General features: G+C 51.3%; 1 protein-coding gene across 1 annotated transcript; it reads right to left on the minus strand.

Moving 5' to 3' along the window:
* Positions 1-1,885: 1,885 nt before the first annotated feature.
* Positions 1,886-26,388, minus strand: SLC1A5 (solute carrier family 1 member 5). The gene is made up of 8 exons (XM_054999208.1): positions 25,436-26,388; positions 12,694-12,736; positions 11,580-11,660; positions 10,472-10,638; positions 8,653-8,886; positions 7,497-7,691; positions 3,811-3,945; positions 1,886-2,678 (listed from the first exon to the last, which is right to left on the minus strand). The coding sequence occupies exons 1-8, from the start codon at positions 25,945-25,947 to the stop codon at positions 2,438-2,440; spliced, it is 1,608 nt and encodes a 535-aa protein (XP_054855183.1). The 5' UTR covers positions 25,948-26,388; the 3' UTR covers positions 1,886-2,437.
* Between the last annotated feature and the right edge of the window lie 505 nt (positions 26,389-26,893).

Below are 26,893 nucleotides of genomic sequence, written 5' to 3' on the forward strand. Positions count from 1 at the left end.
CTTGAGGGATAGATGCGGGAACTACATATTTCTAAAAAGGAAAAAAATGGCAAGTTTCTAGATCTCACCGTTATACTGGTATCTTTCTTAAAGCCTTCCTTACTAAGAAACTAAGCTTGTGTGTGCAGAGTTGCCTGAGTGTGTGTGTGTGTGTGTGTGTAGCCTTGTTAGTCTGCAGTTGAAGAGTAGGATCCTAAGCACTTTAAAGACCAACTAGATTTCCAGGGTATGAGCTTTCGAAGGTCAAAGGGAGTTCTGACTCTTGAAAACGCACCCTTGGAAAATTGTGTGCAGAGGGTAGTTTCCCCCTTCGTGGCCATCTCAAGGTCCGAGGAAGAAAACAGGACCAAGGTAATGACTGGGGGGAGGGCAAGAGGAGGCAAAGACCAACTTGTTTATTAACAACTGTCTTTACTGAACCGCTTCTAAACTTTAGAAGGAAAAGCAAGGAAGGGAGGCTACTGTTTCAGGCTCCATCGGCAGCAAAGTTTCAAAAAGAAACCGCTTCTCGTGTTGCAATAGATCTCTTCTCCAAACCACCTTCTCCGTTTTCCAAAATAAACCACCATACTCAGATGTAAAACGTCATGTATTCAGGATCAGATTTTCCACTGAAATCCAATCTCCCCCCTCTGCAAGTTGGCGTTTGCCCACAGCCAGCCAATGCCTGTATTTTGACATTAAAAGCCTGCCTAGTTGCCGGGTAAGGCTAAGCAGAATGCATCCAGCTACGCTATACAAACTAGCCCTGAGATAGGCAAGCCACAGGGGGCGGGGACAGATGGCCTGCAGTTCTTCCTCTGGCCCTCAAACTGTTTACTAGTTTGGTTGGAGCAGCGTCCCTCCAAGCAGCAGTCCCCACCCACCCCCAAATGATAAAAACAGCAGGATGGCTGAAGAGCCCTACGGGACCAGGGCTCTGCACTTGGGCTGAAAAATCGAATGTAATTTCTAGCAAAAAAATAACCAGACCTGCTGTGCCATATCCTTTTAAAAGTGAGGAATTGCTACTCTTTCCATCGATAATATTCTGGGTGGGTGTGGAGACCTACAAACAGCTCAATTCACAAATGGCTCAGTTCTCCAAGGGCCCCCAAAACTAAGCCGTGCCCAACATAGAACTTAAGGGCTAGTGCGAAGGAGGGGAAAATCTGGGCTTTAACTGCCATCCCCCATAGACTGCCTGCAGCGGCGGTTTGGGGTGAACCCTAGCCCTAATTGCTGGCTTCCAGCCGCACTGCTACGGTGGAGAGCAAATTTGGTCCAGAAGTCTCTAGTTGCCACCCCCCTCCTGCAAGGCATGCGATTGACCCAGACTGACATTGGGTAGGTTGCTTGTCTCCACTTGTTCCACTCAAGGCCAGAACACCTGGCAGGAAGCTATAGATCAGATATCTTTATTACAGTCATAGACCACACAATAATAGCATACCACCGCTATAGGGCAACAGAGCATGCCACTTAAGAGTCCCCTGTGATTCTCTGGACAAAATAAAGCTTTGGCCTCTTTCAGTATCAGCAATGAATCAATTTACATCTCAGTTAATGGGACGGGACTCTGGAACGTGGGAACAAATGTTTACCCACAGTACACAGGGGGCAGGTGGGATAAGAGAGGGTTTTGAAGACAGACATCTGTCAGCTACGCCAGCAGTAACAGAATCAAGCAATGCTGGTACTCCGCATTTACTAATCGATCCCAACTACGGTAGAGAAAGTGAGCGGCCATCGCCAGTCAAAGTGCAAACTGAGTTCTTGGCGGCAGGGGGGAGATCTTCTAGAAGGAAATCTGTTTACAAGACGTTCCCCGGAGGAAGCCCTCCCCCCTAACAAATTGCAAGGACTGAAGAGGGGTGGAAAAGAGACAACACAGAGACACAGGAAAGACTTTTGAGATGTTCTTTTTTGCTTGTTTGGTCCAAAAATATATTTAAAATAAAATTTAAGAGCAGCAAGACAGCTGGAGGTCACCAACAGGAGAAAGGAGTGATTCGGAGGGAGGCCTCCCTGGACCCAGCTGCCATTTTTCATCTTGTGGATTCAAGAGTTAAATGCTGGGGGGAAATCAGTCTGGAACGTGTAAAGCAGAGAGCCTCTGAGGATGTGCAGAATGTCTTTTCTCTCACCAGGAAGCAGCTGCGGCCACTGCAGTTTCCACCCCTGCTATCTACTGAGGGGCAAAAGCTTCCAGGACAGACAGTTCCCTGGCAGGACTGAGCCCTCGCACCCGTAACCCTTCCGAGTTTTACGCTGTGTGAAGCCTGAGCAGTTGGACATAAGGAGGCAGCACAAAGAGTCCCCATCACCTGCTGCCCCGCCTTGTGGCAAGTTCAAGTCTCAAAGGATAGGGCAGATTTGAACGCGGTCCTTAACATTCGAACTTTAAAACTTTTTTTTAAAAAAAAGTCTCCATGTCGTCCAGGCTTCATCCCCCCAGTTACATCACGGATTCCTTCTCGCAAGAGTTGACGCGTACTAAAGAGGCAGGCACGCCTCCTCTCTTGATCAGCGGAGAGCCCTCCTGGGCATCCGCCCGCTTGCTGCCGTCTTCCGCGTCCGTCTTGATCTCCACCAGCTCTTCTGCCTCCACCCTGCCCATCGTCCTGTCTGTGTACGCTTGCAGGAGACCCGCGCCGAAGGCATCCCCCTCCACGTTAAGGACAGTGCAGGTGCGATCCCTGAAGTGAGAGGAAGGGTCCGTGAGTACCGGGTGGGAGGTAGTGCGGACAGTATCAGTGGCATCCCCCCCCCCATTCAGAGGCAGATCATCTCAGGACACACGAGATCACCTGGGGGGGCCAGAGCCTTTTTGCCCCACTTCTGAGTTCTTGGAAACAGGATGCTGGACTAGATCGACCTGTGGTCTGCCCACCAGGGCTCCTCCCACGCAGCTCCCTCTAAGTGGAATCCAAGGCGGCCCGACCTCTCCCCCCTCCCATGCCCCAGGGAAACACTCCAGTCAACAACAGGCACCTGGGCTGTCCAGCTACACCAGACCAGCCTGTTCATCGGATATACCTGCTTTGTCACGTATACAACAGCCCTCCAATTATCAGGCATGCTTAGGGCAGCACTGAGACTTGGAGGAGGAGGAGAAGCTTCACTTCCCAACTCACAGGACTGGGGCAGGAAACAGCCCCACACACTCCCCACCCGTGAATGCAAGCAACAGGTGTTTTTTCAGAGACCTCCAGAACTGATGGTCAAGAGCAAGAGTCCAGTAGCGCCTCTAAGACTCACAAAATTAGTGGCAGGGTATGAGTTTTCGTGAGCCACAGCTCACTTCTTCAGGTATCTGAAGAAGTGTGCCGTGGCTCACGAAAGCTCATACCCTCTACTACTAATTTTGTGAGTCTTAGAGGCGCTACTGGACTCTTGCTCTTTTCCACTGCTACAGACAGACTAACACAGCTGCCCATCTTGATCTCTCTCACTGATAGTCAAGACATGGATTGGGGTTCATACTTTGCTTGGAGGAATCCACAGCTGGGTTTTGAGGAGGTCATGACAAGAAAAAAAGACGCCCTTCCCCACCCCAGTTGCCGGCTTTTCCAAGCAGCCACCCTGGAAAGGCCTTGCAGCAGCCCCTGACTTGGCTTGCTTGCACAAGTTATTTAAAGGCGTGCTTTCTGCAAATTTTGAGTTAACAAAGGAGAACCCCTGAAGAACGGCAGCAGAAAATTATCCCTGCCTTTGGGGGCAGTGGGCTATCTGGCCCGCCCCAACTTGGGAAAAGGGAGTGACCTATAACTGAGGCCCACGGCAAGTTCTTCCCTCCAGTATTGCCCTTCTGTCACCCCCAGTACTCACACGAGCCAGTCAACTGCCAGAATGAGAGAGATGTCGTTGGTGGGCAACCCAACAGCCTCCAAGATGATGGCGAGGGTGAGAATGCCGCCTGCAGGAATCCCGGCTGCCCCAACGCTGGACGCTGTTGCCGTGACCCTGCAAATTCAGAAGCAGGTGGGTTAAGAGAGACAGCTGCCGATCAATACCCTTTCTGCCCTGTGAAGGTGGTAGGGGCCAGGTTGCATGCGCTGTACTTGGCTGAAGAAAACGACAGGGTATCAAGCTCTCAGTGCCACCGGAGCTGGATAACAGCGATTTAAACACTGAGTGGCATAAGCCATTGGGGAGGGCGAGTAACGTTTAGGAGCCATCGTGGAAGGAAGGGGAGATGGGAGACTCAACCACATTAGTCAGAGTACTTGTCCATGTCCGCATGCGCAGGGCCCTTCCGCTTCCCTCTCCTCCAGGCAGGGCCAAAAACCAAGCCTACCAAAGCAGAGGCCAGGCTTGGCAGGAAGCCCTTCCCTCCACTCTGAGTGCAATTAGGGACCAAGGCAGAAGGCAGCCAGCCCCACCTCACCCCACAGGAAAACTGGCTTCCTGCACTCTCCTGCCACCCAGGGACCACACCCCGGGATGACAGAGCCGGAGGTCACACGCCAGTCACGAGAGCACTGCTGCATAACCATCTCCCCATAAAGCCACCGCCAACACGAGGCTGAATCACTGAGCCACGGTTGTCCCAGGCTCCTCTTGGGTGCCACAATGGCACGCCGTCCCTCTGCCATCTGCTTTACTCTGGGATGGTCCCCAAGTCCCCAAAGGTTCCCTTTGCCCCCCCAACCCCCAGACACAACCTAATCATACAACAGATGATACGACTTGCCTAGCTCCACGGGCCCCTGAAATTTTGTCCCCCAACCTCCCCAGCTGGGTGGGAATGCCAGGGTCTTGCTATAATTTTCCATAACATATTGCCAAGACCTAAAGAGAGTCGGTGTGGTATTACAGAGTGTTGGACTAGGATCTGGGAGGCCCAGGTTCGAATCCCCACTCTGCATGGAAGCTCATGGGGTGACCTTGGGCCAGTCACTCTCATCCTAACCTACCTTACAGGGTTGTTGTGGGGATAAAAATTGAGGAGAGGGAAATTATGTAAGCCATCTTGGACCCCACACTGGGGAGAAAGGTGAGGCATAAACAAAATAAATATATTAGTTTGTGTGTTTTAGGTTTCCCTCCCCTTTGATCAGCACCCCTCCTCCCTCTTGCTGCCCCTCGCCAAAATGGGGTCTTCCTAAGATGCTAGGAAGAGCCACGGTTCCATTGCCAGAGAGTATTGAGCTTGATGGGCCAATGGTCTACACAGATGCGTTCCTCATCTGCCACACACTCCAAGGGTGATGTGCCTCCTTGCACCAATTGCACAAAAGATGATGTAGTGCAACTCTCACAATGCTCTGCCGCACTCCTAAAAGCATCACAGCCCTAAGCAGCTGTTTGAATCAGCAGAGCCAGAGAACAGAAGAGTCCAAGGCCAACGTCCGCGTCACGCAAGACTGCTGTTGTCCGAGATCAGCTGGGCTGGACCCTGGTTTGGTGGAATGCTGGAAGAGGAGCCTGCCCTTTAAACCCAAGACCAATGAGCAAACATGGACAGACACACAGCTGCAATAAGTCAACTCCCTAGCTGTTTTGCATTAATCCTAAGACATCCCCAGGGTCAGCAAGAGCGCCTTCTCCATCCCACCCTCCGACAGTGTTCCTTCTGACCAAACATGCCATCCTGATACAGCTCAGTGTCTCAGTGAAGGATCTCTCTTCCCGGCAGATAATTAAGCACCTCGAGGCCAGACGAAACAGTCCTCTTGGACTGTGTTTTGTTCCCAATCGCACATTCAATGTATACCAAATCCAGGGGGCAAAGAAAGAGGGGGGGGGGTTGCATCAGTCTGCTGGCCAGTCTAGCTGCTAACCACAGCTTTGCCCCTAGCCAAATATTTTGAGTTTTTGTAAGATGTGGCATTTTGATAGGGGAAGGAGAAAGAGTGAGGCAGAAGGAATGTCGAGGCAGAGAATCTGACTACAGGCCACAAGAGAGAGTCAAGTAGCCACTGGGACTCCAGGCACCAGCCCCCAAACATTTCAGCCTTAGGACCACACCGCTACAGCCTTGAGGACTAGAAGCGTGCTCCAGCAGAGGAGACGGTTTCAGGAGTTAACAGTAGCTCCTGGATCCTTTAGGAAGTTTTCTGAGAAAAAAGCATGTGTCCTTTATACTTCTTACACAAGGCTGAATGGATCCCTTGCAGCATTCACTGCTAAGTGCAGAATCCACATTCCAGAATAAATCTCAGTTTTTGTTCAAAACGAGACAAGTTCCTAGCCTTTAAGAAAACCAAGCTCTTGCTGAGCCAGGCTCTTGTTCCCATCCGGCTGGGCTAGCACAACCTCCCTTGTGAGTATTCTCTGGAGGTCCATTGTTAGGGAAACGTTTTGTAGTTCTCCTGCCTGCTACCCCACGTGGCCCAAAGTGACACGAATTCTCCCTTCGATTCTGCGGCAACCTCGTGATTCCATTTTCTTCCAACGAGAATTAGATCCTGCTCAAGCGTTAGCAAAGAAGGCACACAGGAGCGCACATTCTCTTGTGCCCACTATCAGCACAGGATGCAAGGGAAGGACCGAGGAATGGCTTCAGGAGAATAAACTGGGAGAAGGCAACCAAGTCTCTCAAAAGCAGCACAGCTGACCCCTCCGGGGAATGCCTTCACCACTCGTGACTCCCCAAGCGGAGCGGAGCCTTGCAGGAATAGGCGGGACCCAGGCCAGCACTCCAGCCCCTGGTGGGCTAACGGGCACAGCTGAGGGGCTGGTCAATGATGGCCTAGACCAGGGGTGGCCAAACTGCGGCTCGGGAGCCACATGGGGCATATTGTGCGGCCCCTGGAGGTCTCTGATTATCGCCACGGCCACACATTTTATTTTAGTCTAGTTTATTTCCCTCCCTCCCTCCCTTTCCAGGTCTTTCCTTCTCTTTTTCTTCCTTCTTTCATTCCACGTCTTTCATATTTTCAGTAAAAATGTCAGGGTTGCCAAGTCTGACTCAGAAAATATCTGGGGACTTTGGGGGTGAAACCTAGCAAGGATATGTCGTCACTTTTGTGATGTCACTTGCAAGTCAAAGGTCAGGTGATGGCTCTTCCCAAGCTCCATCCTTTTTGTTGATGCCACTTTCAGGACCCCCCCCCCCAACTCCCCTCCTCATCTGAAGTCACCTCAATGCATCCTGTCTTGCGGCTCTCAGACATCTGACATTTATTCTATGCGGCTCGTACATTAAGCAAGTTTGGCCACCCCTGGCCTAGACGGACCTTTGGCCTCTGTTAACATGGCCGCTGAAGCCGCGAATGCCATTGGTCCATTTTGCTCAGTATCACCTCCTCCAGGAAGCAGGTCTCCAAGACCGTGGGCAAAAGTCTCTGCCTGCCCAGCTTCCGAACATTTTTTTTTAAAACCTGGAGATTTTGTTACCCTGGCAGCTCTCCAGGATCCCAGGGACTGAAGGGCCCTCCTTTCCACACCACCAGGGGCTGCCAGAGATCTTTAAGCTGGAGGTTGTTCCAGGGTCTCCCACATCCCAAAGCTCCCCAGCTCAACGACAGCCCCTCCCGGGAGAGGACATGGGGCTTTCCACGAGGACTCACAGAATGGTGATGACCTGGATGAAGTTGAGGGGCATGTTGTTCAGCTGGGCGATGAAGACGGCGGCCACGCACTGGAAGAGGGCTGCCCCGTCCATGTTGACCGTTGCTCCGATGGGCAGGATAAAGCGGCTGATGTGCTTGGAGACACCATTGTTCTCCTCGACGCATTTGATCATCAGAGGCAGTGTGGCAGAGCTGTAGTGGAGAAGGAGCAAGGTCAAGGAACAGGGGCCAAGGGCTCCCCCATCGTCACGCAGGTACAAACACCCTCTGCTCCAACACATTTGGAGTGTGTGCGTCTGTGGAATGCAGTATCATACAAAGCCTTTGGCCAAGGCATTTCAAATTCAATTTTTAAATTAGGTAAGATCTAGCTCTGAGTCAGGAATATTTGTGTAGCATTCTCTTACACTTGCACACCATTAAAAATTGCCCCCCATCAACCAACACTGGCTGCTGTTGTGATGCTACAGAACATCACCCTGAGCTGGAAGCAATAGAATCTTAACAAACAGGTGCCCTCAAAAGGGAAGTGAAAGGTCAGTTCAGCTTGGAGAAAAATCAAATGCATGCTTTAGGAAGTTGTATCTGAGACAGAATTGGGGGGAAGTGGACAAGGCCAAGAGTTCTAACCCAAAATAGAAGCACAGGGGGGAAAAGGCCAGAGGCAAGGTGAAAGTAATGGGATGTGAAACACCAAGCAGAGGCACACCTAGGGGGGGTGCCAGAAGTGGCCCATTCCGCTGCAAGTTATATTTTCAATCTCTTCTTTGAAAAAGCAGCACAGATGCCCTTCCTCTGTATCTTCACTATGACCCAGGGGCAGGAGAAGTTAAGCCAAGAGAGAGCCCCAGGACCCAACAAATGGAACCTGGACTATCTAGTCCAGAGCCAACATGTGAATCACCACGCATCAGTGGGTCAGTTCCTAGCATTTGGGATAATCATTACACAAACTGGGGTGGTGGCTGCACGAGGCATGACGATGGGGGCGAGGGGTGACGTGACAGAACTTGAGCCTATCACACCATGTCAGAGCCCACTCCAAACAGAATTTTTTTTTCCTTTTCTGGCCACCTGCCTCTCTAAAGCCAGAGGGGCTCCCCCTGCCTAGCCCTCCCCCGGACCGCCACCGTCAGAGCCCGCCTCTCGATACCTGGAGGAAGTGCCGAAGGCAGTGGCCAGGGCCGTGAAGATGCCCCAAAGGAACCGGTAGGGGTTCTTGCGAGTGAAGACAAAGTAGATGGCTGGCAGGACGATGAGACCGTGGATGGCGTGTCCCACGAAGCAGCAGCAGATGTACTTGCCCAGGCTGGTGAAGAGGGCCACAACGTCCTTCATTTCCACTATCTTGCCAGCGACCAAGAACATGATACCCAGGGGAGCATACCTAGAAAGAGAGAACCAAGAAGGTAGAATACGCAGGCCTGTGTAGTTGGGGGGGCGGGGGGGGAGAGCTGAAGGCCCCCTTGGAAAGCAGCGTGTCACTCAAATGGTTTGTGTGCGCACAAGACAGCACAAAGCGGGTGCACATCGCTTGACTGGGCACAGCCTTCTGCTTCCCAGAAGCATCTCGGTGATCCGTAAAGACCCAACACCGCCCCACCCCCAAGTTTCTAGCCCTCCTGTCAGAAAACACACAGAGAATGCCCAGTGAGAATTTGGAAGCTGGAGGCACTTCTGTGCTCAGTATAGTTGTCCGGGGTCAGCAGCCCAGCCCCCGGACTTGCTGGCAGACAGCGGCAGGGGGCAGCCAGGAGACAGCAGTTCAACCGCTCTGTCTGGCCAACAGAGCCAGAACCTGCCTACTCCAGGGGGAAGGGGCGAAAGGCCAAAGCCTCAGAAGGCTGGAGGGAGCAGGGAGAAGGCAGCTAGTCCCACCCACCATGGGGAAGAGAGGGGGCTGAGCAGGCTAGAGGAAAAGGGCCAAGGCAAGGGGAATAGGGACACAGCAACAGCCCAAACAGAGCCCTTACCTTCCAAGGAGGAGAAGCAGCCACTACAGCCCAGAGCCACACCCTGGCTAGAGGACAGCAGCCTGGCTCAGGAGGTGCTAGGAGCCAAGCCCCTCCAGGTGGAGCTGCCACAGGCATTCTGGGGGAGGAGATGGGTAGCCCCTCCCGGCATCAATGAACAGGCAGCACAGAAGCTGGCCAGGGCAGCTCCTCGCGAGCAAGGCCAGGCAGGCTCAGCAGCACAGAAGCCGGCTGGGGCAGCTCCTCGTGAGCAAGGCCAAGGAGACCTCAGCTGGGGATGGCTCGCATTCAACCCCACCCTGCCAGCAAGGCAAGGAAGCCAAGAAGGGATTAGTGGTAGGAGGGAAACACCTGAGGGAAGGCACAGCTGGGCCAAGTCAGGAGAGGGCACAAGCCTAGAAGGAGGGCGGGGCGGGGAAAGGAAGCCCTATATAAGGTGGCTAGAAAGAGCTCTGAGGTGGTGGGTGTGAGTGAGGAGTGATGATGTGGAGTGAGAGCAGTAGGATGCAAGGGTGGAGGCTTGGAGGAGAGTTCTGGAAGGAGGAGATGAAGGAGGACGCAGAGGGTAAGCAGGCCAGGTTGAGCAGGCCAGCGAGTGGACTGAGAGGGAGTCTGGGTGAGGTATACCGCCCCTCCTTCCACAGAGCAGGGTCCTGCAGAGTCCCTGGCCCCCCTGTGATGTCAGGAGCAGACCGCCCAGTGCCACGCCCAGCGGCAGCGACGGCAAGCCCTGACAATAGTTACCCCTTGCAACAGTTAGCAACATAGAGCATTTTTTTTAAAAAAAATTAAAAATCATACAAACATGCTCTGATTTGGAAATCAGACACATCATTTTGTCAAGTAGCACCTTTCAAAGCCGAAGTGAGACCTGCTTCGTTGTACTTGACCTTCCCGTGAAACCAGAGCGCCCCTCCATCGGCCCCTCCCTGGCCGCGCTCGCTGTCCACCACTGAGCCTCCCACAGGACCCTCCCTGGACAGGTGTGATCTATCTTACCACATGATCCAGGAGACCAGCACCATAGTGGCCTCATTGAAGGAATTGAAAAACTTGACCAGGATCTCCCCTTCTGCCCCGAGCTTCCGCAGGGCAATCCCAAAGACGATGGCAAAGACCACAAGGCCCAGAATGTTCATCCCTTCGACCTCTCCACCTTTAAGGACCTGCGGAAGTGGGGAGGGAGAGGTCAGCTGGCAGGGACAGGCTGTGGAGAGGCTCTCTTGAACAGCCACAGGACTGGGAAATCCTCCGTTCGCTTTGGGAAGCGGAAACCCCTTGCAGCAGCCCAGATCTCTGAGACGGTAGCCAAGAAGCATTTCACTGCTCACGGAGGAGCAGCAGCAGCTGTCCTCCCAAGCAATCAAGTCAAAAGTTCTTACAGTGAAAGAACAAGTCGCCTGCCTAGGCCGCTTCCACCACCACAACTATCCTACCATTTCCTCCAAGTCTGGCCCCATCCAGAGAAAAGCACCACACGGCTACCCTTGGCTGCCGTTACCACTGCTGCCCCTCTCCCTTGATATTCCTCCAAGACCACAAACAGAAGGAGAGAGATCATGGAGTTGCTCCAAGGAGGAAATCTCTTCCTGCGTTATAACAACCTGGATGGCTCGGTCAAGTGGGCTGTGTGCATCTTACAGGGCACCTCAAGCACAACAAAAGGAAACCCGAGTTCACTGATGAATGTGGCATGCAAGTAAGTAGAGGCAAAACAAAAAAAATCAGGATACTATTTATTTGCTTCACTTATAACCCACTTTTCTCCGCAGTGGAGACCCAAAGTGGCTTACAAAGGTCTCCTCTCCATTTTATCCTCATAACAGCCCTGTGAGGTACTGGCTTGAGGTCATCCAGTGAGGTTTCCAAGGCAAAGCAGGGGTTTGGGCGTCTCAGATCCTAGCCTGACACTCTAACCTCTACACTACACTGGCTCTCTAAATCAATTAACCCATTCAGCACACGATATTCAGCCCTTATCTGTTCCCCCGGCTGCCAGCTCCACGATGGCGAGGAATAACTGAAATGTCAATATTCTTCACTTTTCAACGCATGCACCCCAACGTACTCATTCTTTACCAAAGCACGTCCCATCTTTTTTTCTCACCTTCTGCATGGTGACGTTTTCAGAGATGACGCCTTCTTCGCCTGTTATGTTCTTTTTGATCGTCTCGTAAGTAGTCGCATACTGCCGGGAGAAGCAGAATTTGGGGACGGGGGGGGGGGGGTCAGCTCCATCTCAGACAACCTAGCTTTGCACCTTTCCTATCCATCTGAGCTGGAAGCATCCGGAGACCCAAAGCCACACGAATGCTTTTTTCCAGGGCTTTTTTTCTGGGAAAAGAGGTGGTGGAACCCAGTGGGTTGCCAGCACAGGGGGCAACTCCTGGCAGGAGGTGGTGCCCCTGGTACCACACGTGCATGTGCAAACTGTGTGCACGTTCCCAGGACTGCACAATGACATCACTTTGGGTCAGCTGGACCGGGGGTGGTGGTGGTTAAAGTTTAAATCACCCTTGGTGAAAATGGTCACATGGTCAGTGGCTCCGCAGAGAACGCGGAGTGCAATCTAAACTCCCCTCTGTCTGGAGATCAGGGGGTGGGGCCACTGGCCATTTTCAAGAGGTGCTGAAACTCCGTTCCACCGCGTTCCAGCTGAAAAAAAGCCCTGCTTTTTTCAACCAGTTCACTTTTTGGGAAGCTGGAAAAGGAAGGAGGGGTCAGAAAAATATATTTCCACCTGCCGCTCAGCTAAACTGCCTACCCACACAGAGGTGGCACGTTTGCACAAGCATGATTAATCAATTTTTTCCTGCCTTGAATATACAGGCAGAAGCCCCTTCCCCTGAAAGCAACCCAGCTTTCTCCCTTCCTCTCATCCCTTTCCCCTTTTGGGGGGGGGGGCGGATTTGCTTGTGTTTAAATTAGCAAGGATTTAAAAAAGTAAACCAAAATGCTTTTGTCCTAAATCTAGCTGGGTCTGAAAAAGAGGACCAACAGCAGTTAATACACAGTGAGAAGGGAAAAATTAATGTGATTAAGGAATGATATTATAGCAAGAGACGGGAATTGTTTTTGGAAGGCAGAGAGTGTGGAAAGGGCCCCCGTTAAGATGTGACAGAAGCCACGTCGGTGCCTCAGACTCAACTGGAGGCAGTTCCAGCCTCCACGTGAACAATGGATGGTTTCTCGAAGGAGACGGGGGGAGCCAAGCCACTTACCGATCGGAATGCAGCAGATACCAGGTTGGAAGGGAAAATGTTCCTGTATGGAGAACAAGGCAGAGAAACCAGGTCAGGAGAGATGTCAAGGCACCGTTGCCCTGTTTTATCAACAACACCCAGCTAACCAGTCCCTTTTAGTCAAAGCCCAGACTGCACCATTCTGGACAGCCCCAGCTGCGCACTGTTACTGCTGCTTCCGACTCCCCCAAAAGACCAGCTGTTGCTGGCAGCACCTGAGAGAAGAGCCTTCCGACACGAGAGCAGAAACGCAGCATGACATTATCTACTGTTGAGAAGCCCAAATGTAGGGCACGAAGCTAGCAGCCTCTCGGTTGTGGGTCCGCTGGCATTCAGAGGTATAGTGCCCCTGTGGAGGGTCCACTCAGCTATCAAGGCTACTGAGACCTACCCTCAGTTAGGTTGCCCAATCTCCCTTTAAACCCTGCAAAAACAGGCCAGGATTAGGCTCATCTTGCAAAGCTCTGAATGCAGCCACTCAGCACACCCAGGGGACTGTTTGACGTAGGGGCTTCCGTGTTCGCAACATCCACACCGCAACTATTCCATGCCAGTTCTCAAATTAAGAAAGCACTCCCTTTAGTTTACAGCTCCTGATAACCTGGGGTGTACTCAGGAGTAACCCGCTGTGTTGCTCTGTCAGGTATCATAGTCTTAATTCTCACCTGCTTTCTCTGGTTTTCTCTCTGGCCTAATCCTTTCAGAACACCGCAGACCTGGGGACGCTTGCTAGCGGATTGGCCGGGCAACACAAACCAGATTACGTGCTAATCCCTGTATTATCTGTGCGTTCAAGAGGCAATCACTGCTAAAGCTCTGCCAGACCGGTTTGCATGGGCACCAAATACTTTGCTTCCACCCCAAAATACGGCACCCAAAAAAGATGTTCTTGCCACTCACATCTCCTAAAAAACAGAGAGGTAAACAAACGAAAAGAAAACCTTTTGTTTCCAAACAGGCTGCCTCTGCTCCTCAAGTCTCTGTCCCTTCTCCTTGCCACCCAAATATCTTTCTCTGCAAGAGCCCAACCTCTGCCATCATCCTCATGGGACACACTCACACCACAAAATGACTGCAAGGACCGCCCCCCCCCCGCCTCCCAAGGCACCCTGCCTTAGCCTGCACCCATTTCAGTATCTTCCACCTCCATGGAAAACTTAGGCCGTTTTCACACTGCTTGCCGGCCACGGAACATCGCGCCGAGCTTCTGGAACGGCAGCATCTTCCTGGTGCAATTTCATGCGAGAACAGGAGTTCTCGCGCAAAATCGTGCCAGGAAGATGCTGCTGTTCCGGAAGCTCGGCGTGATGTTCCGTGGCCGGCAAGCAGTGTGAAAACAGCCATGGAGTTAATCAGCCACACGAAGAAAGCTGGAATCACAATCCAGCGTGAGCGCACTGACGCATACACACTAGGCCCATTGGTGCATAAGGTTGGCAGGCAAACACATGGTCTTGCTTCAGTGGCAGCACGGCCCCTAGGAAGAGACTTGCAGGCGGAGGGGGGGTGGGTGGGATATGGCAGAGAAAAAACGGATGCACTTTCACTGTGGGTCATCGAGAGGCAGAGAATCCAGGTCGAGAGATGAAGGGGAGGCCACCCACCCCCCTTCTATCCATCCCCAACCAAGCACCAGCAGCAGCTGTCCTGAAACCACCCTGGGAGGGGAACATGAGCTGCCCCTCACATGGAAGAGCTGCAACCCGACAGCCATTCCAGTGCAGACCTGTTTCCGAAAGGGGCAGGGTTGGGTTTCTGTGGAGAGCTGAAAGAAGCATTCCTGCTCCCCAGCAAGCCTGAACAGAGACTGTAGGGCATGGGGGGGGGCTGCCTGCCACCTTCACAGGGCTTTTGTTAAGGGTGGTGTCACAGGCTCCCTGGGGGGATTATCCCACCCTTAGGGAAGATTCAGAACGCTTCCAGAGAGAAAGCAAAGACCCGTCTCCCGCATCTGAAAGCTACTTAAGGCCACCACAGCCTCTAAGCTCTCTAAGCAAGCAGATCGCACCTTGTATGAACTCGGCGGATCATATCCGAGCAACAGATTCTCATACATCGGGTTGTTTGCCCCAGGGAACAAGCAAAGTTTTCCAGCTTGGGGTACCAAAGATGCTTCTGATGCTAGATTTTCACCAGCTTGGTCGCTGTTGGACAGTACACAAGCAACAACTTGCATGTATGAATGAACCAAATCCCAGGTGAAGCACCACGGAGATGACACGTCCTCCCAAACCAAGAATGTTAGAACGACACCAATAGATCATGCCAGGGGCCACCTAGGCTAGCACCTCATTTCCCACCATGCAAGGCATAGAGGCAAGGAATGGATGGAATAATTCCCCACCACATGTTTCCGGCTAGCACCTTCTATACACAGAGGGCTCATTTAGACTCTCAACAGACCTCCCCTCCTCTGAATTTCCCTAACCTCTATGTAAAGCCAGTTCTTTATATAAACTACGCTGCAACATTTATCGCAATCTGTCACAAATCATCGGGAGCAGATTTGGAGGCATGTGTGAACAGGAAAAACATCCCCCTTCTGACTCAACCTACCATTCATAATGTCTCCCCACCTTAAAAGAGTGAGCTTTGTCATGCAACAGAAACACATGTTTGGACTGCCACCCTGCCACTGGCAAGTTCCCACCCAGCACAAGGGGTGGGTAGGAATCACATCAAATGTAGGGATGCCAGAACCCCGCTGAGGGAGAAGGATCCCCCGCTCCCACTCTCCTCCACCCCCCACCCTGGCATACCTGGCCAGGAGGGGGGAATGCGCCTCTTGGGCAGTGTGGCGCGCTCCTGGGCCAGATTCCGATTCTGCAGTGGCCCAATATGGGCTGATTTGGGCCCCTGGGGAGTGCTCCTAGGGCAGCATGTGACCCGCGCAATGACATCACTTCCCAGAACACACACACACACACACACCAGGGAAAGCCATACGGTAGGTGCCGGGCCTCCGACCTATCACCCAAGGGGTCAGGGGATCAGGCAACCCTAAAGACAGGTGATCTGCCGTACCAGGAGGAGTGCTGCTGTTTGTATGTAAAAAGAAAAAAGTCCAACAAACAGCAATTGCACAGGTACAACCTCCCCCCACCCCATAAATGAAGAAAGGACTTCAGCTGGAATTTCTTGCCTTCTGCGGAGCTCCTAAAAGCACAGAATGCCCCAGGGGCAGCCCTGTTTTTAAAGAGAACCTTCTTATGTGCCCCCACACAGTCACAGCCCCCAGAATACATGGAAGGAGCTCCCCCTGGGGCACATGTGCCCATTGCTCATCATCAGAGGGAAAGAACCATACCTACAAACCCGTCACTAGAGGACAAAACAAACAGCAGTATCAGGTGGAGGTCACGCAGATGACGCTACTTTGGATTGCAGGTTATCGTTTTAAAAATGCTCTCCCGCATTTAACAGGAAAGAACCACTTCCACGCTGGAAGAGAGCTAGTCTAGTAGGGAAAAGGAGGGGCTGGGAGCTCCCTCCCTGCTGGGCTAACCCTCCCACCATAAGGAGCATCCAAGAACATGACCCAGGCTTCATGTGTCAATCTAACCCGCTTGATTACAGAAAAACCTTTAGCATCTACCCCCCCCCTCCCTGTGTGGTCTATGCTGCAAACAGTGTTCTCTTTGTGGTTCTGTGTGTTTAGCAACTCAGAATCCTGCCCTTTCTCACTCACATTCAAATAAGGGAGGCGTGTGACAGCAATCTGCAAGAACTACTGTCCAAGGAGCCAACAGCAATACTTTTTCCAGAAGCTACTTCCAGCCCGGGGCATTCCTCGGGAAGAAAGTCAGATCAAGAGGCAGAAAACTTCCCCAGCTGATCTCAGGGCTGTGGAGGGATTCAAACTGCAGGCTGGGGAAGAAGGCCCAAGCACCAGGTTACCTAAAGATATTTACATTTTTCCTAGCATCACTCGGGGTGGTGTAAGGGGAGATACTGGCTAAGAAAGAGCTCAGTTCTAAGATAAAAAGCAGTTTCCCAGCCCTGCAGAACAAATTCAACTCCAGTTCTTCAGCCACACCTAGCCAGAGAACTGAGGGCCTCGATCTGGGGGTAAGACGCATGACCCAGACGCCTTTCCCTGGGACACAGAGTCTAGTGCAGCGGCAGAGAGATCGAACTCTGGACCAGGACGCATTTGTGTTTTCTCTCTGTCTTGCAGTCTCTCCTGGCCTACCTTCTCTCACATTTATCATCAGAGCGCTCAGAAGAAGTTCAAGATAAACACTCAGGGAGAAATAAGCCATCAAAGCTGCTTTGAATTTCACAGCCCAAGACTGAGATGGAAGGGGGGGGGATCCAAAGAGGCACCCGGCCCCACTTGAAACAATAAACAGACTTCAGCGATACCAGCTGTTTGACACAAACTAAACCATGGGACTCCCAGCAAAGCTACAGCCAGCTGCCGCTTTTGTCAACAGTGACGCAGGCAGGCAGCCCTTCTGCCACGTCGATTCCACAAACTGGTTTGGCCACCAGCAGTTAACCCCCTTCGGCCCTGAAATCACACACCGCCAGTTCCTCACCTTAGCACTGACTTGCATTTTCTTTTGCTGGAATCTGTAACCTCGGCCCCTCCGGTTTGAGCCACAAGAAAATGACCCTGCTATTTAACCACACAGATATGCCTCTTGGACGTGTTTGGGCCTTTTCTAAGGCCAGTTGTATATCGGAATTTGTTAGGGTGATAAAAATAAATAAATCACGATCTCTTTTGAAGGGATCTGAGCGTTTGACCTCTCCCTTTCAGCTTCATGTTAGCCAGTTGCCCCACTCGTCAAGAAACACCTTGTCTGTTGACGGTACTTTTACTCACATATACCTTGTGCCCTACACCATTGCTCTTCCCAGGCAGTTTGGAAACTCTTTCCTCTAACTGGATCCCAAGGGTCATCCCCTTTTTACTACCCCATGGCCCAGCTAACTGTAGCACAATTAAGGTTGCCAACCTCTAGGTGGTGGCTGGAGATATCCCAGAATCACAGCAGATCTCCAGGCCTCTGTGATCAGTTCCCTTGGAGAAAGTGATGGCGTTGGAAGGTGAACTTCTGTGGAATTATAGCCAGCTGAGGTCCCTCCCCTCCGCAAATCTTGCCCTCCCCAGCCTGCACCCCCCATACCACATCTCCAACCTGGAGCCAGCAACCCTGGGTACAATCTTATCATACAGAGAACAGTGTTGGCACTTGCCATGATGGCAAAACTCACTCCACTGATTAGAAACCACTCCACTGATTAGAAATTGAATAAATAAATAAATAAATAAATAAGAAAGAACACAGTAAATTTGTTGATGAATGGAAACTGCTAATACTTTTTACATGATTTCTGGACTAAGGAATTTGGACATTAGAAAAAGAGTTTTTATCTTTAATATAGAGTAAGAGAACATTTGAAAATGATACCAGTATTTGTTGCAGGGAAAATCAGAAGCCTTCTTTTAGTTTGTTTTTTTCTTTCTATGTTTTTTGCTTTGTTCAGTGTGTGTGTTTTGTTATTTTTGTTGGTTGGTTGGTTTTTTTATTTTATTTTGTTTGGCTAGGTCTTATGTAACTATTTTTATGTATGGTCTTTTTATTATATAAAACTCGTTAAAAGAAATTTTGGCTGTCTGACTAGGCAAAAATCTACATTCAGTTTGTTATGATCACTGAAGTTGCCTATTATTCCAACATTTTCTCCTTAGGCCTCCCGGACTTCTTTTCTTTGCCTGGGCAAGGCACAACTTCATGCCCCGTGTTAAATTCCAATTTTGGCTTGGAATTTTCACCAACAGCAATTCTATGGCTTAATATGGTTCTCTGATGGCTACGAGACATGCATTACTGCGTCTGCAGATCTCAGTTCCATGAACAATCTCCACCACAGTTTCAAGTAGGTAGCTGTGTGGGTCTGCAGTAGAACAGCAGGCTTTGAGTCCAGTCACACCTTGGAGACCAAAAGAATTTTCACAGAAGCCTGAAAATGGGTTTTTCCAAATAAAAATGCAACTGGTGTCTGACTACCACCACAAGTGGCTCTTGAGTCCAGAAACCACTCATGGCCCCCAGTGTGCGCTACGGATGGCCCCCAGGAACAACAGGAAAAAGGGAAGGCAGAAAAGGTTTCTGTCACATGCTGAAGAGGCAAACCAATCCAGCAATTAAAATTATAAACTGAACAGAACCCAGACTTTTCAGCTATTTTTATGCCACTTGTAAATACTGATGGGTTTTATGTTGTTTTTAATGATTTTATGATATAGTTTTCATACTTGCAAGTTGCCTTGGGCAGGATTCTGGAGAGGTGGCATCCACGTTCCCTAAACAAGGAAATGCAACTGCCACAGATATCCTCAAAGCAGCCTCCTGCACACACACACATGCAGCCAGATGAGTCCAGCAGACAATCTTAATTTGGCAGAGCCAGAGGCCTGCAATGAAACAACCAACTTGGTGTGCCGGAACATTCATTCCTAATACAACGAAGATCCAGAATCGCTGACCAACAGTTTCATTCCAAGCTTGGTGTAGTGGTTAAGAGCAGCAGGACTCTAATCTGGAGAACCGGGTTGGATTCCCCACCCCTCCGCTTAAAGCCAGCTGGGTGACCTTGGGCTAGTCGCAGCTCTCTGCAGCTCTCTCAGCCCCACCCACCTCACAGGGTGATTTTTGTTATGGGGATAATAATATTTTGCAGACTGCTCTGAGTAGGTGTTCAGTTGTTCTGAAGGGCGATATATAAACTGAATGTTCTTGTTATTTATTATTATTAAGCTGAAAAAGGAGTTCTTCAGTCTACATAAGGATACAGGCACCGAGCCCCAGGTAGCCATAGTAGCTTTTTTCTCAGCCCCAATGAACTCTTACAAAGGCTCCAGAGGTCCACTTCTTTTTTTGAAAAAAGGTCTTTGCAGAAGAGAGGTTGTTGCTACACCGGCTAAGGAAACTCAATACTCCAAGCACATTGCATCAGACTCCGAGAACGCCGCCTACCTCGCTCCGCCCCTTTCAAGACAGATTGAGACTGAAAGAGCCAGACAGTATCGAAATAGCAGCCGTATGCAAGAAGCACGGTTGCCGGTTCCTCTTTCCCCCCTAGTCTGGGAGCTCTCCTTACAAGGAGGAAAATGAAAGAACCTGCAGATGCCTCACGCCTCCCAGCTTCCCCACTCGGCTCTTGGTCAGTTTAAAGGGACGTACCAATGTCAGTTCTTCCACTACGTTCAATGTGACTCAAAAGATGAGGAAAATTTGACACTCTGGGTGTAGGAGAAAAACTCAAGAGGGATGCCAAGGCTGTGAGAAGCCTGCCTGGAAAGACAGACTTTACTCTGAAGGGCAGCTCAGCTCCACCTTGCTCCCTCCTTCTGCTTACTCCCTCTTAGTCGGGAATCAAACTGTAAGCCCCTCTAAGACAGGGACCTCTTTTCGCTCGAAGAGAACCAGGGATAGAGGTTCAGTCGGCAGACTTGTAGGGCATTGGGGGGGGGGGGGCTGCCTGCCACCTTCACAGTTGGTAACTATCGGTGTACTTGGAACTGCAATGGTGTGTGGAGTGAGGGGAGATGCCAGTGGACATCCATAGAGTCTAGCCCAGGATGAAGAAAGACCGAAACGGGAATTGGAAATAGCAAGCTGTAGCCCGTCGGCTAGGTGTCTCTGGACACGTCCTTTTTCCACTCTTGGACATATGGACATTTCCTGTGTGCATCCTTCCATCTGTCTACACTCTCCCACCACCAGAATATTCATTGTATATAGAAATATATTTATTGTCTACCCGATAGACTACCTCTTCTTGTATATATATGCACTTTAAATCTTGTTTGAGATATATTGCACCTCTGCACTGTTGCACTTTGGATTTAATACAAAAATTTATATCAACCTTGCATGATTAATTTTTGTGACCCTGGTTGTTGTACTTGTGTTGTCTGTATAGCCAGGGGGTTCCTTTTGTTGGTTTGCTGCCACCTTCACAGGGCAAGAACCTTCTGAACAAATGAAGAAGTGGGAATTTGGGGAGGGGCAGCTGGGCTTCCCCGCAAGGGCCACGCACCTGCCTCCCCCGTTATTCCTTCACTCTCCACACCGACACCCTGCATCTTTTAATGGCAAACATCACTGCAGATGAAATCCAAGGAAAATACTGCATTGCCACAGTTGCTGGCGTTCATAGGCTGCATGTCAAAGGTGTCTGCCATAGTTAACGTCTTTTGTTCAACGTCTTTTGATTTCTTCAAGTAGCAGACACAGAATCGACCCCCAGAAGCCGCATATTGCCTCTGTGCCTGCTATGATTATTTTTAAACACAGTTTTTTTTTAAAAAAAAAAATCATTTCAACAAGGGAAATTATGACTTAATGCAAGCCACCAGAGGAAGGCTTCCAAGGAATTTGTGCAGTTCGACATGTGAGGAGGACTGTTTCCAAGTTCTAATGTTTCCCAAAAGCAAAGCTGGAACACCAGAAACCAGGGCTTTTTTTCTGGGAAAAGAGGTGGTGGAACTCAGTGGGTTGCCCTCGGAGGAAATGGTCACATGGCTGGTGGCCCCGCCCCCTGATCTCCAGGCAGAGGGGAGTTGAGATTGCCCTCGAGAGCAATCTCAACTCCCCTCTGTCTGGAGATCAGGGGGCGGGGCCACCAGCCATGTGACCATTTTCAAGAGGTTCCAGAACTCCGTTCCCCCCCCCGTGTTCCCCCTGAAAAAAAGCCCTGCCAGAAACTATTGCCTGAGCACTCTTTTTGCACCCAGAGGATTCTTGCTTCCGGCCACCAGAGGCCTTCAGTCAGGCAACCAGGTCAATCCCGTTCCATCTACACAGAGAGCAATTCATTGGATTTTGGCAGTTCGCAACAGATAGCCAGACTGTCTCCATCTTTAATCTCAGTATCCTACCACCTACCTCCCGCTCAAGCCCCTCAGACTGAGGTTGACCTGAAAGGGTACTTTCTCTGGTGGGCAAGAGCACAGCTGAGGCAGGGTGTGATCCCACACTGGGGGATCCGAGCTCAGCACCATCCCAGCCACATCTCCCACCTCTGGTGCATACAGAACAGGGTTTGATTCTCTTGGAGTGCCAATATTTATTTATTTTATCACATTTCTAGACCGCCCTCCCCGTCAGACGGGTTCAATATACTAAAAAAACATGTTTAGATCATGTGTAAAGTAACAACCTATGTAGATTAAATGTAGATTAAAATGTAGATTAAAAACCATTTTAAAACATAATGCCTGAATGGCAGGCTACATATATATACTAAAACTTGCTAAAACATCTCAAGATTGTTACTTAACCCCTCTATTTTGTTCCCCTGCTTGTTTGGGTTGAGTTTGTGGGGATTCCCCCCCCTTTTTTTTCGTCCTTGCTGTAGATCATGTGTAAACCCAAGCTTAAAGTACATTAAAGATGCTTCACAGGCTAACAAGGTTTGTGACTTCCAGGTGACAGACAAACGTGAAAACTGCAGCATCCTAACCTAGAGGTGACGCCCAATACAGAAATTTGGCAAATCTCAGAAAACATCTGTTCTCTTTACTGGAAGAGAGGAGTAAATATGTGAATGTAGTGCAAAAAGAGGGAGAAATCGTGACCATCATCATAAGTTAAGCCACATGACCCCCCCCACCAAAGGGGATGCACACCAATAGCATCCTTGTCTCTTCCCTTGGAGAAGTTCCAAGGGGGGGAAGAGCCAGGGACACTGGTCACCTCTGACTCAGCACAGCACGGTGGAAAAAGGCAGAGAGAGAGAGAGGCCCTGCCCTGGTCTCATGTAATGGGCAAGCCAGACTTCCTGAGGAAGACATGACAAAATGGTTGTTGAGGAGTTGGCATGGAAGTTTGTGCAAAGGAAGGGAGGAAGGAGAGGAAAGATGCATTGAGAGGGAAGGCCAGGAAGCCAAAGCCTTGTTGCATGTAAGATATAAAGGGGAACTTCCACTCATGCACACAGAGTCGTACTTTTGAGTCACACCAAAGGCGAAATCCAGGCTGCTTGCAGAGACAATTCAGAGTATCTCTGAAGAAGGAGCAGCATGTGGGTCATGGAGAAAGACTATGCAGGGGGTGGAGGGGTCACGCTGAGGGGGGGGGCGGGAATGCCGGTCAGCTGCATTGAACAGAAGATGTCCCTGTCTCAGAATTAAGAAACCCTTCCAGCTCAGGAGCCTAGAGAACTGAAACCAGAGTGCGTTGGTGGCTAAATTCTAACTTGGCTGCTTTTTTTAAAAAAGCCCTTTCAATAGGTTTTAATTTTTTTTTACAACATTCCCAATGATGGATGCCCCTACACTTAGAGTGCCTTTTGAAGAAGAAGAAATGACAGGAAGTGAAAGGCTGTATCCATCCTTGTTTATTTTCCCAGCCCTGTGAAGATCAGTTTAATTTTTGCAAAGTGGCCCATGAATGTTACATTTTAAGATCAAAGTTTTGAAGCCGAACTTCAAAACCTTCCCAAATTCTAGATTGGTTTGACATGATTTCTGCTTCTTATAGGGGATACATCTCAGAGTTCTAGCCAAGGAGCCAGCTTGGTAGAGATCTCAGGATGTGATGGAGAGGGTGGGGCCAGGATCTGAGAGACGCAGGTTTGATTCCCCTCTCTGCCAAGGAAACTTGCCGAGTGACCTTGGGCCAGTCGCACACTTTCAGCCTAACCTAACTCTTGGGAGTTGTTGAGAGGCTAAAATGGAGAATGATGAAAGCTGCTTTAGGTCCCAACTGGGGAGAAAGGTAAGGCATAAATGGGGTAAACAAACATCTTCTGATCCAGAGTTATCCAAACCTGAGCAATGAACACAGCTGGCCCAAGCTGCACGGAGGTGTGGCTTCTCACCTCCCTGATCATAACGTGCACACAGATAGTATCCTGTACAAATTAGTTACTCAGTCTTTGAATCCGAAGATGCAAAAACACAATCCACCATTCTTGTTGGGAATATTAACAAAGCAGCCAACACTAATTAAAGATCTCCAGATAGGGTGGGGAGAAAATTACTCCAAGCTGGCACCAAAATAAGCAACGCCCACAGCACCACTATGGCACCAAAGCCAACTGCACCCACAGCTCCAAGCTATGTAAAAAAAATCTGGCCGCAGATCCAAGACTGAGAGCGCAGGTTGAGGCACAGGAAGTGGGGGAGACTCCCACAACACCTCTTCCTTTTCCCTCCCCTTCTTGGAATCCTGCCGCTCGGGCCAGCAACTCAAAGAGCACCAAGGCACCTGGTTCCAAGGGGGACACAAAACAACCAGGAACAATCGCATGTGGTCTAGATCAAAGCAGACTGATGCTTTCATAACATGTTAGGCGACATGCTTGCAAGTTTCCAGCTTGTGACCAGTGACTAAGTCTGTAAAGGGAACCCTCTCTTGTTTTGCTGCTACTAACACGGCAACAGCCCTGGAAGCATCATTCAAAGGTGCAGGGAAGAAGCAAGCAGAAATGGCTACCACCAGTTTGTGTCTTTGCCCAGGCTACCTAGAAGGCTACTGTCCCAGACCGATTCGGAGGTGAAGATCCCCTGTGGGCCGCCCCAACCAGGCAATGTTTTAACTTTCCCACCTTTCTAGAACCGTACACAAAGCAGTGGTTCTTCTGCATCGCTCTCTCCCTCACCAGCATAGTCATACTACTACAAGTTTGCAAATTCCAGAGATGCTCCCCACATCCCTACAAGCTCCCACTCCACTAATGGACCCGGGCCTCATCCCAGCAGGCTCCAGGCTTTCCTCTTCCACATGCAAGTGGCTAATGTCCCAGACGGCTTCTTCCCCCCTCCCCGCCCTTCCCCATCTTACTTCGTCAGCAAGGATGTCATTTCGGGAAGAGGTGGGTCAATGCTGTGCCTACTCTTATTGGGACGGAGTGTTCTGCCAGCAAGAAAATTAACTAACTAACCAGCAGCCCTTTTAGGGAGGGTTTATTTAGACTAGATGAAAAAAATACATGTTTATTTCTCTGGGAAGGAGAGGAATGGATTCAAGTTGATTTCACAGTTTAGCGCGATCCTCTTACTCAGGGGTTATATTCTCTCTCAAATACAGGCACATGATGGGGGGGGGGGGAAGAAGGCAGATGGGAATCAACAGATCTAAGGAAAACAAGGGGGAGGGGAAGATGAAGCGTGTCCTCAAATGCCTCCCCATTCCGGAGGTTCTAACCAGACCACCACAGCCCACTTTTCCTAAAAGCAAAACCAGGAGCGGATTCATCCAGGATTGTATAGTCCGCCTTTGAGGGGTTTTTTAACCCAAAAGAGCAAGATACAGAGTTGATAATAATCAATACAACCATGCCAGTTTTAAGGAACCTTAAAGCCTGAATGGTAACCTGCCATTTTAACCCCCCCCCTTTTTTTCTAAAGTAAGGCTCTTGCTATCAACAGGACACGCAACACACGCATCGCCCACGGGGGTTTCTGATTCCCACCCTATCTTAATCTGAGGCAGGCATGGCAGAGGCTGCCTGGAGTGCATTTCAGGCAGCGCCAAGGGAACAATTCCCATATGCGAAGGGGGCTCTTGGCCTGACAGGGAAGTTCTCCAGGGGGCAGTTCACCTGCAAACGTCCATTCACACGGGCACAACCTGGCTCCCACACACACCCACACACCCGGGGGCATGGCTTGGCAGAAGCCCCCCTCCCCGTCCATCTGCGGCGAGGTTGCCAAGGGAGCCTCCGAGCGTGTGAAGCTCCGGGAGAGCCACCTGCTCACCTGATGAGGTCCAGGAAGGAATCGGCCACGTCTTTGGACGGGAGCACCTCCGAGGCCTGCCCCACTTGCGTGGGGGGCGCGGCGCCTTCGCCGGGCTTGACGATGAAGGCCAGGGCGACGCCTATGGAGGAGGCCAGCAGGGTGGTCACCAGGAAGAAGAGCATGGCCCAGCCGCCCAGCCGGCCCAGGGCGGCCGGGTCCAGGCTGGCCGCGCCGGCCACCAGGCTGCACACCACCAGCGGCAGGATGATCATCTTCAGCAGGCGCAGCAGCAGCTCGCCGGGGAAGGAGAAGTAGAGCACCTGGGTGGGGGTCAGCCCGCCGGGCACCTGCCGCGCCCCCAGCCCCACCGCCACGCCGGCCACCACGCCCGCCACCGTCAGCAGCACCAGCAGGTTGGCCCGCAGGCAGCCGCGCAGCCGGGAGGCGCCCGGGCGCGCCTCGGCCTCGGCCTCGGCCTGGCCGTGCGCCGCGCCCACGTCCCCGTTGGGCGCGTCTTTCTCCGCAGCCATGGTCCGAGGGGCGCGGGCGATTCTCTGCGCCGAGCCGAGCCGCGCTCGCTTCAGTTCGCGCGGAACTTTCTCTTTAAAGGAGGCGCGAAAACAAATAACCAGCCGGGCGAGAGAGCGGAGCAAAACTTTGGTCAATGTCCGAAAAAAGGACCCAACCCGGGGAGTTAAAGCCGCCTTTCCGGCGCCACGTGGGAAGCAAGAAATCGATCCTCCTCTCCGAAAGGGCACTCAAGCCGGTCGCGCGATCCTTTGTGCAGCCTGCAACGTCAACCGAGTCCTCGCCTACTCAAGAGGACCGGGTCGCGCAGCTGCTTCTCCTTCCCGCGTGGGCTGCGGCCCGCTTGCCGGCTCCGGCCGTTTAAAAGCCCTCCTGCTCCACGTGGCCGCCTCTGGTCTCCCTTCAGGTCCGCACTCGGCTTTTGTGCCTTCCCCCCCACCCCCTCGCCGTTCAGCCACGCGCGCTCTGCCGGCCAGCTGCGGAGGAACTCCTCTTTTGGGCACTCCAAAATCTAGGGGCGGGGAGAACCTATGCGGGCTGGCCTATAAGCAGCAGCTCGCGAGCGGATTGGTTGGGGGAAACCCCAAACAACGAAGGGCGGGAAGTGAGGGGGTGGGGAGAAATGGGCCACGGATTGGCTGGAGCTGACGCAATAAGCAGTCTAGAGGAAACTTTTAAGAGGGGGAGGAAGGGCTGTTTCTATTACGTCACAAAAGGGTGGGCTGGAAGCCAATCAGAGGCAGGGAGCCGTTCTTTGACGCCAAGAGAGCGTACCAAAGGGCGGGGCTGCATCGCCTTGTGGATTTTCCCGCCCAAACGGGCGTTTCTCTCCTCCCCCTCCTTCCTTCAGGGCGGGGTGAGCGAAATTGCCTCAGTTTTGGCGCACAAACATGTCCCCTCAGGTTTAGGCGGGCCAGAATACCTGTGTAGTTAAAGCCACTGAAGTGG

This window comes from Eublepharis macularius, chromosome 15, assembly GCF_028583425.1.
Source record: "Eublepharis macularius isolate TG4126 chromosome 15, MPM_Emac_v1.0, whole genome shotgun sequence".
Classification (NCBI taxonomy): domain Eukaryota; kingdom Metazoa; phylum Chordata; class Lepidosauria; order Squamata; family Eublepharidae; genus Eublepharis; species Eublepharis macularius.